The sequence below is a fragment of the Daktulosphaira vitifoliae genome, unplaced genomic scaffold (genome assembly GCF_025091365.1).
Source record: "Daktulosphaira vitifoliae isolate Bord-2020 unplaced genomic scaffold, ASM2509136v1 Scaffold_2, whole genome shotgun sequence".
Classification (NCBI taxonomy): domain Eukaryota; kingdom Metazoa; phylum Arthropoda; class Insecta; order Hemiptera; family Phylloxeridae; genus Daktulosphaira; species Daktulosphaira vitifoliae.
This window is the reverse complement of record NW_026099573.1, coordinates 15,669,013-15,684,323: the sequence shown is the minus strand read 5'-3', so window position 1 is coordinate 15,684,323 and position 15,311 is coordinate 15,669,013. Positions and strand designations below refer to the sequence as shown.

General features: G+C 24.8%; 2 protein-coding genes across 4 annotated transcripts in view; one reads left to right on the top strand and one right to left on the bottom strand.

The window, feature by feature from the left end:
- LOC126898010 (dynein axonemal heavy chain 6-like) overlaps positions 1-2,524 on the bottom strand; it is an 11,523-nt gene extending 8,999 nt beyond the window's left edge. Inside the window, exons 1-2 of the mRNA XM_050671958.1 lie at positions 2,455-2,524; positions 1,894-1,988 (exon numbers count right to left, since the gene is read on the bottom strand). The gene's annotated coding sequence lies outside the window, so the exon portion shown is untranslated. The remainder of the gene's footprint in view (positions 1-1,893; positions 1,989-2,454) is intronic.
- A 55-nt stretch (positions 2,525-2,579) lies between these two features.
- LOC126899751 (protein argonaute-2-like) lies at positions 2,580-13,651 on the top strand. Of its 3 annotated transcripts, none has more exons than XM_050674911.1 (17): positions 2,580-2,892; positions 2,972-3,010; positions 3,445-3,477; positions 5,114-5,327; positions 5,516-5,612; positions 5,724-5,917; positions 5,970-6,103; positions 6,505-6,718; positions 7,575-7,722; positions 8,961-9,206; positions 9,365-9,477; positions 9,555-9,757; positions 9,818-9,977; positions 11,687-11,774; positions 12,735-13,166; positions 13,236-13,420; positions 13,482-13,651. In XM_050674911.1, the coding sequence occupies exons 1-17, from the start codon at positions 2,856-2,858 to the stop codon at positions 13,573-13,575; spliced, it is 2,631 nt and encodes an 876-aa protein (XP_050530868.1). In that variant the 5' UTR covers positions 2,580-2,855; the 3' UTR covers positions 13,576-13,651. The 3 variants fall into 3 exon arrangements, with proteins under 3 accessions (XP_050530868.1, XP_050530867.1, XP_050530869.1); XM_050674910.1 differs by having other exon boundaries at positions 11,687-11,780; XM_050674912.1 differs by lacking the exon at positions 3,445-3,477 and having other exon boundaries at positions 11,687-11,780.
- The last annotated feature ends 1,660 nt before the right edge of the window (positions 13,652-15,311 follow it).

The window sequence follows — 15,311 nt, the reverse complement described above, 5'->3', positions numbered from 1 at the left end:
TTAAGATCAATATGCAGTCAGAAAGTTTTATAATTACTATTTATTGTAAATTTATCAGAAAAGCTCAATATTTTTTTGCATTTTTATGGTAATAGATAACTTAAATAGAAGTAATAGTAATAATTTCCTAGGAACTTTTGTTGTTTGTTGAAAAGATTCTATAATTGAAATATTGAGAACTTAATTAATTTTAATGATTTACTTTAACTAAAAGAACCAATAAAAAAAAAGTTGTTTATAAGATTAACTCAATTGAGCGTATTATAAAATTTGATTATATTTGTAAAAATCAATTGTTAATTCAGGAGAAAAAACAATCAATTTTTTAGAAATGATTTATATAGGAACATGTTACAAAAAAATTTGTAATATTATAGTCTAATAGTAGCACACACAAACAGAGTAATAAAATTATTAAATTACAAAGTAAAATGATTTAATTTTGTAGTTGTAACCTATCATATCAAACTTCATTCGTTAATAAATATTTTGAAAACATTAGAAATTAATGATTTTAATTGTCTTTATGGAGACGATGTAATAACTAACTGTTTAATTGATAAATTAGAATTTTTTTTTTCAATTTTTGAGGGTAATATCTTCAACTAGATACGAATTGTAGTCATTTGACGTATCGTTGAAAAAAGTAGGTCAAGTTAGAACAGAGAAATTAAATGATAGTCGCAAAAAAATATCTTCTCAGCTTTGCATCGAAGCTAAAACTTAAAATATAGTAAAATAATTGTAATACGAATAAGAAATTTCTTCTTGCAAGGGGCGACTAAAGTGATGGGATCCTCGATCTTTATTGAAGTTATTGAATCTAAATGAGATAAAAATCAAACGAGTTAAAAATTTATACTAACTTAAAAAGAATTAAGAAAAAATGCAAAAAATTCATTGCCATACGCGGGTTGGAACCTCGTACCCCAAGCGTGTAAAATATAAGTTATTCCAACTCGGTAACCGTACGTCGCTACTGTAGGTTGAAAAAATAGGCTATTTAAGCTAGTTTAAATTTCAAAGTTATTTTTCTCGACTTAAAAGAAGCAAACAAATTTTAATAAGTTTAACTTTCTATGCTATATTAATTTTTTATTTATTTAATATTTATGAAAATCTGTACTCCCCTTCAGGTATTTTAAAATAAAATAAAATATAAAACCCAGAATTTTAACACAAAAATTACAAATTTTTTAATACAGTAGTCATTTTTACCATGAAGACAAACCTAGAGGTCAAATTTTTTTTTTCAAATTAAAGAATATTACATTAGCTTTAATTTAAGGTATATATAAAAGTGTCAGTCTTTCCGGAACATTTTCAAAAGTTAATTTTTTGTAAAAATGTTACCATTTTGAAACCCTTCCTGTGGCCTGTTAAAGGGTCAAATATTCACAAAAATATATAAAATGATAGGTAAATATCTAAGGTATCTATAAAAAAATTATATTGATTCGGTCATTTTTAAAAAAGTTATGGCAATTTTAAGTAAAAAAAATTAAAAAAATATCGAAAATAAGCGATTTTTAAATTTGAAATTTTTTGGGGGATTTCCCCCGTTTACGGGGAACGAGGGATTTTTTTTCAATTTTCGAGGGTAATGTCTTAATTACCCTTCTATACCTTCTATACCTTCTATACCTTCTCAGCTTCGCATCGAAGCTAAAACAAATAATTTACGATTTATACTTAATCTAACTTATTGTTTCATTATATTACTAATTATTATTTTATTAAACATTATATTAATATCTATTATAAAAATTGTTGCTAATTATTATTGAGGTATACAGGAAGAGATCAATTATATGTACGTTTTACTACTATATTTTGCCATTTTGACAAGTATTATTTTTATAATATATTAAAACCAAAAGAAAATTTTCTTACATTGAAAAAGAGTCCTCAATTTTCTAAACTGAATAGTTGGCTACCGTGATGATGAGGGGTCTTCAATGTCAGAAAAGACTTTCTAATCAACCATACTAAAAATTTAAAATCAGGAACAGTCTAATTAAAATTATTTTTTTTTTTATGTATTTTTTATTCTGAATTATTATTATTATAATAAATTGTTAGAATTATGATTGATATATAAGAATTATATAATTTGTTCAAAACAAAATGTCAAATTCATTTTATAATGGATTATTAATCAATTAGAAATAATAATTTATTATCTACTACTAGTTCCTCAATCTATGACAATAACTCACAGCTATTTTAAACTGATATTGGATATAATTAACAGAAAAAAAAACATTTGAACTAAAAATTTCAATCTTTTCAGGAAGTTCTAGAAAATGTCCTCTATATTAAATTTTCCGGAAATTTTACTATATTAAGTGTTAGGCTAAATATAGAAATAGTTTTCATATAAATTTCAAATTTTAAATAGTAGAAGTTAGAAAAAATTTTAGAAGTTCAACATTTCATCTTATCTCTCATTACCCAACATCGATGTTAAAAAATCATTATCATATATTTTTCTCATCTGAGTAGATGGTTTCTAGTCTTATAATTCAAGGATTTACTAAAGACATACAATACTTGTATCGCAGACCATAGGAAAATTCATATTATATGTGCTTGTATTGTATACCTATAAATATAATTAATTTTTCGTTAATAAGTGTGCAATAAATGGAAACATGATATAAATTGTTTAATCTTCGGTTTTAATTTTTTTTATATATATTTTTTTCCATGGGTTTGTAAACATTTTTTTTTAGTATTGAACTGTTAAAAATCTATGTTTAATTTACTAGTTCTTTATTTTTATTGAAGTAACTTATGTGTCTCAATTGAATAACATTAAGTTAGTATTATAAATTATATATTTAAAAGTCATTATGAGCTTAAATAAATCATCTAAAATCCAAGCAGATGGTAAATATAAATTCAAATATAACTCAATATTTTATTTATAAATAATATTAAAACAAGCAATTAAATTTTAAATTTTCAGATGGTACTGGTTCGAAAGTTAAAAAAAAATCTATAAAAAGTAAAATTCTTTATCTAATAACTAAGTTTTAATTAGTTTTAGTTTTGTAAAATTTAATAAGTTAACGCTGCATTTTTTATAAAAATAATTGATTTTGACATAATTTGTAGGCATTTCCTAAGAATTTAATGATGTAAAATATGTATTTAATATGGAATATATTGCAAGATTTATCACTTACTCTTTTCGACAATGTTATATCTTAAATAATGGCGTTTTTAAGTTACGCTTGTTTTATCAAAATATATTAAAATGGCAGTGTATTCTAAAATAAAACGTTATAATTTTTACCTAGCTCATTCATAGTTAAGACACTCAATTTAAGGGATTAAAATACTTATGAAATCAAATAAAAAAATCAGAACAAATTAACTCGTATTAAATATATATTGATAATTAGATGAAAAAAAATTAAAAATTTGTTTTTATTATAGGTAAAAATACAAATGCAGCTCAAGAAAAATTAAGTAAATTTGTTTTTATTAATTATTTAATTCTTAGAATAAATCCTTTTTTTTTTAAATTACTAAAATATCTTTATAAGTGACTCAGTCAAATACAAGGTATTTAACCTTGATTAATCTGGGTAACACACAAAAAAAATTACATTACTTAATACATAAACCAAAAACGCTCCTACGATCTGATATATCTATAGAATAAAAAATTATCTTATATAAATAACATTCCAATGTTATTTTTACTATTATCCTATTATTACAGATATTTTCATAAAAACTTCTCTAATTATTTAAAGAATTTCATTTCAAATTTGTACTATATTAAATAACAATCGTAGTCATTAACTAAAACAAATTAGGTTATATTAAATTAAACCCCAATCCAAAAAACCCAGCACAGGGGAGTCACCGTACAATGGTGACGTGGCAAATTTGGGTCAAGTATAATAATATCTGACAGTGATTAAAATCACTATCTTAAAAAACGCTTCAATGCAAATCTTTACATAGTGTTTAATTTTAAAAAAATGGTGGATTATTCCAAAAATTACATGATCTGCTATTTCCTTATTAATATCCTGATTAAGTATGTCAAATGAAAAAGGGATATATATATTATTTCACATAAAAAAATTGTATTGATCCATACACTTTTCAATAAGTTATAGCAATTTTTTTGAAGATTTCCCCCTTTTACGGGGAACTAGGGAAATATTTTTAATTTTTGAGGGTTATATATTCGACTAAATACGATTTATGATCTTTTGACATATTGTTGAAAAAAATCGGTTCGGTGAGAGTTGAAAAAAAGTAGTAATAGACACAAAAAAAAAACACATCATAGTAAACCAATACCTTCTCAGCTTCGCATCAAAGCTAAAAGTATTAGTGAATATTTACTAATATTTATTATAACTATTTAGTTCTAATATTAATTTATATTTTGGAAGTAGTGTTAATGGCCAGTGGTTCTTCAAGTTGTTTATTTATTGTATAATTATGTATACTAGAATGACACAAACATTTTTTTGTTGAGCAATCCTAGAATTAATAATAATAGTAAAAAAATGATTATCTAAAAATTTTAGATTATTTGTTAAAATTTAACAGGTTGCTTAACACAATTATAAGTATATTGATTAAAATTTTGAAATTTTTCCAAAAGTTTTCATAATTTCTAATATACTAAAAATGTACTATATATTTTGAATCTGAGTTGGATTGTTTTTAAATTAGGAAATTAGGAAATTGAGAAGTTTTTCTTTTGTTTGATGAATTAACACAACATTAAATTTAAGTTTGTGTGATGAGTTTATGTACATTATTATATAAATAGTGGCAATATTTAATAGAAATAAAAAAATGAATTAAATTAAGTTTGATAGAGATAAATTACTAAGGAGATTCTGTTTTGGTAATACTATTGAAAAATGAAAAGTATTCATTGTAGATAAAAAAATGTATTCATCAATAAATGAAAAGCTTTAAAATGTTTGTGATTAATTTATTCAAAGCTACATTTGTAAATAATTTGTTACTCTAAAATATCAATATTTATGCGAAATTAAATTACTAGTTATCATAAAAAAAAAAATTTGAATTTTTAAAAATTAATTTTACCAAATTTTAATTTGTTTTTCAGCTCAACCACCCATTCAAATTACTCAAAAATTGGAAGTTATGAAAAATCAATTAACCATACCTAAGAGAAGAAATACTAAACTAGCTGGTACTATAGGACGAAAAACTGAACTTGACATTAATTATCTGCCACTTAATTTAGATAAATTATTTAAGAAAACTGTTTATCATTTTGATGTTCAATTTGTTCCTGATTTACCAAAAAATTTGTTAAGGTGCAAAATTTTTGTATACATTTTTTATGACTAATATTTATAGTCAGAATTACTAGGCTTCTCTATAATTTAATCTATAAATTATAAGTTATAAACTTATGTGGTGACTCATGTCATTCAAATGATGAATCAACTGTATTAACAATAAACTTATTGTTTACATATGAAATATTCATTTAATTTTTTAGAGCTGCTTTAGAAGAATTTAATCATAAAAATTATCCAAAAGATTTCATTGCCTTTGATGGACGCAAAAATATGTATGCCATAAAAAAATTATCAGCTGTAAGTAATATTTACTAATTTTACTTATTCTTATAAATAATACTTAAAAAACAATATGAATAATTGTTTATGGATCAAAATTTATATTTTTGGGGATGGGGTTTTATACAGGTAGCTGGTAAAGTAATAATTTTTAACCCTGAAAAAAACAGAACTGTTGAATTTAATATTCAAACATCACATGTTAATACCATTAATATGAGCAAAATTGAAGAATATTTGAAAAATGGATCATCAAATTCTCCCCCTCAAGAAGCTTTGCAAGCATTAGACATTGTGATGAAAAATAGACCATTTTCATTGAGGTAGAAATTATCTTGATGTAGAATTTAAGTGTACTTATTATTTGTATGTTAGATTTGTTAATGCAGGAAGGTCATTCTTTCCAATACCACGACAATTCCCTACTGATTTAGGAGAAGGAAGTGAACTTTGGAAAGGATTTTTTCAAAGTCCTGTCATTGGTTGGAAACCATTCTTAAATATAGATGGTACTTAAATTTTTAATATTATTAATAAATATTTAATTTAAGAAGAAATAGATAAGAATGTTAAAAAATAATGATGAGAATTATGCCACTAATTTTTTTTTAGCTAATTATTGAATTGGTTTAATAAAAATGTAATAATTTAAATTTTGAAAAATAGTATTCTTTTATTTAGCTTTGAATTAATCTAATTCTTTGCCCAACTGTCCCTTTTGTTGCCTCAATTAATATTGAAATAAGAAATATAAAATAAACATATTTTTTAACACTTAGATTCTTTATCTATTTTTTTTTTTACTTAATAAAAATTACTTAAGAAGATGTTAAACGTTTACAGTTTAACTTAAATAGAATAAAATATGAGCTAAAAAATAAATATTAATTTAATTGTAATAATTTTTTAGTTGCTCATAAAGGATTTCCAAAACACCAAAGTATTATTGAGTATATAAAGAATTGTTTAAAATGTGATCTCAAAGCCGATATGGATAGTAAAAATCTCAATATTTTATTATGTTATCTTAAAGGGCTGAAAGTTGATTTTCAAATTCCAAACCAGCCTAATTCAAAACGATCCTTTAAAGTTATCAAGTTATTTGAATCTGCAGCTAAATTTTTGTAAGCAATTTTTTTGTTTATAGACTTAAAAATACATGTAGATTTTATTATTGTTCAAAAATGTGATGTTGAATGTAAAAAGCTACCATTTGTAGTTATTGTGTAATTAGTATCTTAAAAATATTGAAAGCGATATAAAATCTTTCTTCCAAAATTCTATTACACTTCACAAAAATAAAAAATATTACTTGTATTTGTTTTTATATTTTAAATATTTTTAGTAAAGAGATAAATTAAATTAGATGTCCTAAATTTTTTGTTTAGAAAATTTAAACACAATTATTGTGCTCATTAAGTAAATTATATAAATAAATTAATTAATCAAGATTTTATGTAAATGAATAGTTAAGTTAAATTACTTAAATATCAAGAAGCATAATTATCATGTAATTTATTATTTAAGTAAGATAATTATGAATTTGTTCAAAATGTTATGTTATTATTTATTTATTTAATTCTAAGATAAAATAAAATCTGAACTTAAAAGTTTTCACAGTAGTACTGTAAATGTTTGCTATGTATCAAAGGTAAGATAAAATAGCAAAAATTATATAAAATAAAATGGTTTAATTAGCACTAACCAAGTTTGAACTAAATGTAATAACTTTAGTGGTCAGCTGCAGTACAGTAGATAAACTTTGAACCTTACATTAAAAGCGATATTACTGTAATCAGGGTGGACTTGCGATGTAATAAGGCTGTTGATACGGATACTTCGTATGCTAAGCTTATTATTTAGTAATTTGTCAAGGTTATAAATGATAGAATTTGAAAGATAGAAAGATAATTAATTCTAAATTATATAATAATTCATTATATCATATCTTTATAACATCTATTAAATTATTTTCCACAGTTTTGAAATACAAGACCAAAATGGAAATAAACAAAAAATTAATGTGGTCCAATATTTTAAAACTATGCGTAATTATACAATTTTATACCCAAATTTACCATGTTTACATGTTGGAAATGTAGCTAAACAAAATGCAGTACCAATTGAAGTATGTTAATTATATTTTTTAATGAACTTATTAAATCAAATATAAATTTAAGACTTAAAACTAATGTGGCAATTGCCAAAAGGTTGGCTTTAAGTTATTATTTATTTTTGTAATCTCAAAAGCTCTGACAGATACACTACCTCGCTAATATTGTTTTGTTCTACTATTGGGACTACAAATTAGTTTGGTCCATTTCAAAAAGATGGCACTAAAAATTTTAAATTCTTTAATTCAACAGCTGCTCGATGTAGTTTCAGACAGTTTAAACATTTGTCGAAAACATACTATGTATATATATTTTAGATAAATTGAAAAAAAAAATTGTTATGGTATTAAAAATATCAGATTTTGTAATTAATGGACAGCATTTACGGGAAGTATTCATTTTTTCAAGCTTATCGGATGCTGATGCTCAGCCTCATGTTGCGAAAGTTATCAAAAAATATTTGAAAACAGTCAAATAGGATGTTTTACTGCACCCGCCTTATTCTCCTGACATTGCTCCTTCCGACTATTAATTTTTTCGCAAATGCAGAACGATTTGACAGGTCACCGAGTCACTTCTTTCGAAGAAATTAAAAATTGGATCGCCTCAAAGAATGAGAAGTTTTAATGCGATGGGATTCGAAAATTGCCCTAAAGGTGTGCAAAAGTCTTCAGTAGCAACGGACAATACTTTGAATAGTCTATTCATTCACTGTGTATTTGAATAAATTATTTTTTTTAATTAAAAAAACTGACCAAATTAATTTGTACTCCCAATAGTAAACTTTATATATCATTATATATGGCTTTGACATAATTTAGGATTTTCCTTAACTACACATAATATTATCAGTTAATACAAAAAATGTAATATTAATATTTCACTAAAACTTGCTGAACATTTAATGGCTTTACATGTGTCGTTTATAAAACCAACATTGTTCTGAAATTACAAGAGAATTTACATTTGGCATTATACTTATAGTATCTGGTTTTAGTCTTTTTAAATTTCCCAATCATCATGAAATAGATAAGATAAATCAAATTTAACTTGAGACTAAAAATTAATACTTAAAATATTGCTTTTTATAAAAGGATGAATGCTTTACTAGCAAAAAATAATTTTAGTTTTTATATTCTTCATTTAATATTTTGTTGTTAACAAATTTTAGGGTATTTTATCAGTAAAATATTTTTTATATTAGTGTCCATATTTTTATAATGTATTAATGTAGTTATAAATCATATTTTAGTTATGTACTATCCAGAAAGGACAAATATCTTCAAAGAAACTTACTGAAAATCAAACAGCAAATTTGGTGAAAATTGCTGCTCGGCCACCTTCAGAGCGTCGTTGTAGTATTGAGAACTCTATTAAAGAAATTAATTATAATCATGATTTAGTGTTAAAAGAGTTTGGAATTGAAGTCCAACAATGTTTTGCTTCTATTCCAGCTCGTGTATTAGATCAACCATCTTTGATTTATTGTGCTCAAAAGGTACAATAATGTAAAGTTAATTAAAATAAGAAAATATTTTATCAAAAAAGTTTTTATCATTAAGTTATAGACTTCATATTTCTGATTGTATATTTTAATATTCATGTTGCAAATTAATTCTTAGTAAAAATTAATTACACAATTTTTTGTATTTCTAGGAAGTAAAACCGCGACTTGGTGTATGGAAAGCAGATAAATTTTTACAAGCTATTAAGTTAAGCAAATGGGTTGTATTAAATTTAGACCCACGTATCAACCTGTCAATGATTAAGTAATATATTTTATTAGGTCATCAACAAATTATGAGGGTTTTATTGTAATAAGTGTATAACTTATTTTTAACTTTAGAAATTTTGAAAAGGACCTTATAAAAGAAGGCCGAGATTTGAACGTAATTATAAGTCCAATGAATCCAGTACAAAATAGTCCTATCCAACGAAATTGGCGAATGAGTGATATCCAGAATGAAGTATTGAATTTTTTCAATAAACAAAAAAATAACATAGAGTTAATTGTAGTAATTATCCCTGATTCTCCACCAGGCGTGTATGGTACAATAAGTGTAATCATCAGTAATTTTTTCTCTACTAAAATGTTTTAATTTTGGCTAGCTATTGTAAAACAATCTTCTGAACTTCAAGTTGGGATACTTACTCAATGTGTCAAGTCTAAGACAATTAATAAAATGAATCCATCTACAGCAGGAAATATTTTACAAAAAATCAATTCTAAGTTAAATGGTACCAATCATACACTAGCACTTCGAAACTAGTAAATTTTTTTAAATTTATTGTTCTAATATATTGTTTTTATAAAACAATTTTTTATCCAATTTTGCTTAGTTTATATTATGATTAATTAATTTAACATATAAATTTATTTTTACAGCATTTTAGCTATAATAAAAATATAGTTCAAAAAAACTAAAAAAACACGCTTTTGAAGCACATTGAACTAAAAAGTTAAAAATAATTTTTAGTTCGATGTGCTTTAAAAGCTTGTTTAGTTTTTTTAAACTATATTTATTTTTCACTTTTTAGTTTCATGTTATGATAGTAGTTACTATCAATATCATGGTTGAAACGGGTAACGGGAAATCAGGGTTCGAACATCAGGACAAGAAAAATAAGTTAAGAAGTTTTATCTCTTTAGAGATAAAACTACTTATTTTATAATAAGTATTGTTCGTATTTTTATTTAAACTAAAGCTGGTTATTGAATGTAACAATTTTCATGGAAAAATCTATATTCATATCATATTTAGCGTGAAAAGATTGTGTTTATTTCTGTCCTTTTTATAAAATATAGCTAGCGTTTAATACCGTAGAATAAATACAAAAAAATTTAAATTTTTACAAAATTTAAAAACTTACAAAAAATTATCTACCAAACATTAATGAGAGTTTTTTCATCTAATTATTTTTTAAAATCTATTGTAAAAAATGGCTATTTTTAAATTTTTAAATATAAATGTTCAAACAATTATGTGTCACTAGCAAAATGAGACACTTCCCTCACGATTTCGGAGGTGGAAGCAGCATATTTATGTCTTAATACGTTGTTAATTCTTAGAGAGTTTTAATAAGCTTACATTAAACTTCTTGGAATGTTATGTCCTTTACTACTACAGCCTTTTTTCCTTTGTGATGGGTTAATAATTGATGTATATTGTAATAAAAAGAAAGAGAATGGATTGAGTTAGATTCATTCATATTATCTTATCCTACCTTTTATTCACTTTATCCTATTTCTTAATATTACATAAATATCGTGCATGTCTTACGACTACACTTACCTTGATATCCAGATGGACTCGTTGATAGATGATGAATTGTGATGTTCCTTGTCGACGCCTATATATTAATTTAATAAAATATATAAAATACTCATTAGGGGCAATATACTGAATTTATTTCTACAGTTTGAATTAGTTATTTTAACAAATATGAAAAATGTATAATTAAGGTTGACAAAAGTAACATGGATTTTATTGTATTAACTTTAATATGAAAGAATGAGAGTGAATAATGAGCTGGTGTGCTAATTTTCCTAGTCCTTTTATATTCAACTTGTAGGTAAAGTGACGAAGTAAGCCTAGTTATTCTATAAGTTTCTCGAATATTCTCGAAACTTCTATTTTAATTCATTACAATATATTAAACAGCATGGACGTCAGTATGCTATCTTGCGGTAAGCCATTCTGCTAATTTCTCCATTTGCTCCATTTATTGTTATGCGTGACTAGTGCCAGTCATTTGTGTACTTATATATCTTTTTCAGTGGTGAATTGTAGTGGTTCACCATATCATTAAAAACAACCTCTGTTAATTTTTTGTTTTCGTATTCATCCTCTATGTGCTGGCATAATGTAGTACCTGCCATGTGCAAGATTTACCTGGCCTAAAACCAGTTTGTTCGGTGATAAGTTTTATTAAAATGGTTTATTTTCAGAACGGTTACATTATTATTTATTATTTCAGTCCGGCAAGTATGGATGGGGCAATTGTATTTGGTGCTGATGTCACTCACCCTTCTCCAGATCAAACTACTATGCCGTCAATTGCTGCTGTAAGTGTATGTTAACGTTTACTCATAAATGATTAAATTGGTCTACTTTCAGTTATTTTTTAGCTTCGATGCGAAACTGAGAAGGTATTAATTTTACGATGTGTTTTTTTTTGTGTCCGTTATCATTTTTTCTTAGCTTTAACCAAACCGATTTTTTTCAACGATACGTCAAAAAATCACAAATTGTATCTAGTCGAAGACATTACCCTCATAAATTGACCAAATTTTCCTCGTTTTCCGTAAAAGGGGGAAATCTCCAAAAAATACAAATATAAAAATCGGTAATTTTTGACATTTTTTTTTACTTAAAACTGCCATTACTTTTTAAAAAATGTATGGATCAATACAATTTTTAATAGATATAATAAGTATTAACCTATCATTTGATAAATTTTTTTTTAATCTGACCCTTTACCTGCCCACAGGAGGGATTCAAAATGACAATTTTTTACAAAACTCAACTTAACTTTTGAAAATTTCGACACTTTTTCGACAAGTTTCGAAAATACTGACACTTTTAAATATCTTACATTTAAGTTTATGTAATATAATTAAATATATAAACAAAAAATTTCAAAATTTATTTTTGTTATCATGTTGAAAATGGACATCTAAGTAAAAAAATATATATTGAACCCAACTATGCCACGTCTTCACTGTGCTGCGACCCCACTACTGGGTTTTACTTTCTGAATTAACAAATCACACTTTTATCTATATAGTAATATTTTTTGAAAATTCCTCAAATATAACATAAATTTTACTTAAAATTTTAATGACTAATACTCTATGCTTTGAAAACTAAACAGCAAATAATTTAGAAAAGACTTAAAGTTTTTTATTTTATCTTTATCTTTAATGACATTTCTGACAAGCTATGCTTGTGTTAGAGAAAACTGGAAAATGTATATATTACATAGCACAAATTTTTATTATATAATATTGACTTTTAATTAATAGGTTACTGCAAGTCACGACGTAAAAGCTTTTAAGTACAACATGGAATGGCGTTTACAGTCTCCTAAATTAGAAATTGTGCAAGATCTCGAAAATATTGTTCATAAACAATTATTAAAATTTAAAGAAATGACTAGAACAATACCAAAAAGAATTTTATTTTTTAGAGATGGTGTTAGTGAGGGCCAATTTATGCAAGTTTTAAATGAAGAATTAATAGCTATTAGGAGAGCTTGTTTACGTTTAAATGTAAATTATCAACCAGCAATTACATTTGTTGTTGTACAAAAGCGCCATCATACAAGATTTTTTCCAAAAAAACCATTAGACTTTGATGGAAAATCTGGAAATGTTCCATCGGGTACAATTGTTGATACCCATATTACGCATCCAACAGAACTTGATTTTTATTTATGTAGTCATGCAAGCATTCAAGTATGTTTATATATATTATATACATAGAAATTACACATTTAATGTTTCATTTTGCTTTAAATATTTTAGGGTACATCCAGACCAACTAAATACTATCTTCTGTGGGATGATAATAACCTTACAGAAGATCAATTAGAACAAATAACATTTTATTTGTGTTTTATGTTTGCACGTTGTACGCGGTCAGTATCATATCCAGCACCTACTTATTATGCTCATTTAGCTGCTTATAGAGCTCGTGCATATATTGAAAAGTATAATAGTATGAATTAATGTTATTACAAATAATAATTATGCTTTTTAAATATATTATAGCAAAAAAATTGACTTAAACAGTATAGAAAAAGAACAAATCAATAATACGTTGAATCCTATATTTTGTGCAAATACTCCTATGTTCTTTATTTAAATGTACCAGCTAGAAATTATTTTAACAATATTATGAATATGTTTTAATCAAATTTTTGAAAAATTCTCTGTATTTAAGTATCTATTATTTATTTTAAATTATTGTTGTTCTTTATATATTTTTTTACATTGTTAATAACTTTTTAAATAAAATTATTTTGTTGTCATAACTTACAAACTTTTATAAATAATAATTACTAATTTTGAATAACTCCATATAAGATATTACTTCAGATGTTCCTTTTAGTTACGAAGCTGAGAAGGTATTAATTTTACCATAATGTGTTTATTTTTTGTTTGTGTCTGTCACTACTTTTTATCAGCTCTCACTCGACCGATTTCTTTCGACAATATGTCAAAAGATCACAAATTGTATCTAGTTAAATATATTACCCTTAAAAATTGAAAAATTTTCCCTCGTTCCCCGCAAATGGGGGAAATCTCCAAAAAAATTACAATTTTTAAAAATCGGTAATTTTCAACATTTTTTCACTTTTTTTTTCTAAAAATTTCCATAAATTTTTGAAAAATTAACAAACCAAAATAATTTTTTTTATAAGTACCTTACGTATTTCTTTTTCATTTTATATAAATTTTATGATAATCTGACCCTTTACCTGCCCACAGGGGGGATTTAAATAGCAACATTTTTACAAAACTAAACTTTTTCAACTTAAGTTTTAAATATGTTACGGAAATACAGGGTGCTTTAAACATATGTCAAATTAAAACTTATGTTACGTACTATAAATTTAAAAAAATATATATATATATTTATCCCGACGACTTATCTTCAACGTAAAAATAGCTGTCGTAGTTAAAAAAATGCTATTTTTGTGTTCAAACTTTATTTATTTTAAAATATCTTACAAGGGTTTGCCATAGTAATGAGTGCACCAATAAATATAAAACTAAACGAAACTAATTACATTAAATATAAATTTATACTTTTTTTGAATATTTTGTGACTCAAAGTTAAGAAAAGCTTCTTGAATTTTTGAAAACTTGAAAATTTGAATAAAAAGTAGATCTTTATCAACTTAACTTTTGAAAATGTTCTGGGAAATTTACGTCTTTTAAATATATGATAAAATAAAGCTTATTTTATGTACTATAAGTTCAAAAAAAAAAAATTTGTAGTCGCAACTTACTTTCTATATGCAAATGGTAGTCGAAGTAGTACAAAAAATAGGAATTAATTTCGCTTTTGGAATAATCCACCAATTTCTTAAAATAAAACACTATCTACAGAATAGCATATAAGCGTTTCTTATGATAGTGATTTTAATCATTGCCAATATTATCTTAAGTTGTTCTAACTCTGCCTGGTTCATACTGTGCCACCGCTTGTTTTTTATTTTATTAACAAATACACCATTTTAAGCCGACAACTATAAATATTATTAGACTGTCAAATGATATATATTAAATTTTCAATATTGCCGTGTTCTCTGTGATATTTTATAACAATGTTTATAAAGTATTTTCCCTCATATTATATTCCATAATAATATAATACGTGTTTTATTTGGATGGTCTAGTTGGATTACGACACTATAGGCGTGAATTTCAGTTGGTCGTTTTTTTCTGCACGATACTTTGGTATGATCTGTAATGGTATGAACAGCATATAGTGGTTTTGGAAAAGTTAACTTGGCTTTCATTACTCATAAAATAAACAACAAAAATTATCAGTTAGTACTTGAAGGATATCTCAAGCCCTATATTTGACATTTT

Coding starts and splice junctions, on each gene's coding strand:
- LOC126899751 (XM_050674910.1), top strand. CDS start 2,856: ATGAGCTTAAATAAATCATCTAAAATCCAAGCAGATG. Junction 9,978..11,686: donor ACACTAGCACTTCGAAACTA/GTAAATTTTTTT, acceptor TTATTATTTCAG/TCCGGCAAGTATGGATGGGG. Junction 13,167..13,235: donor GTAGTCATGCAAGCATTCAA/GTATGTTTATAT, acceptor TAAATATTTTAG/GGTACATCCAGACCAACTAA.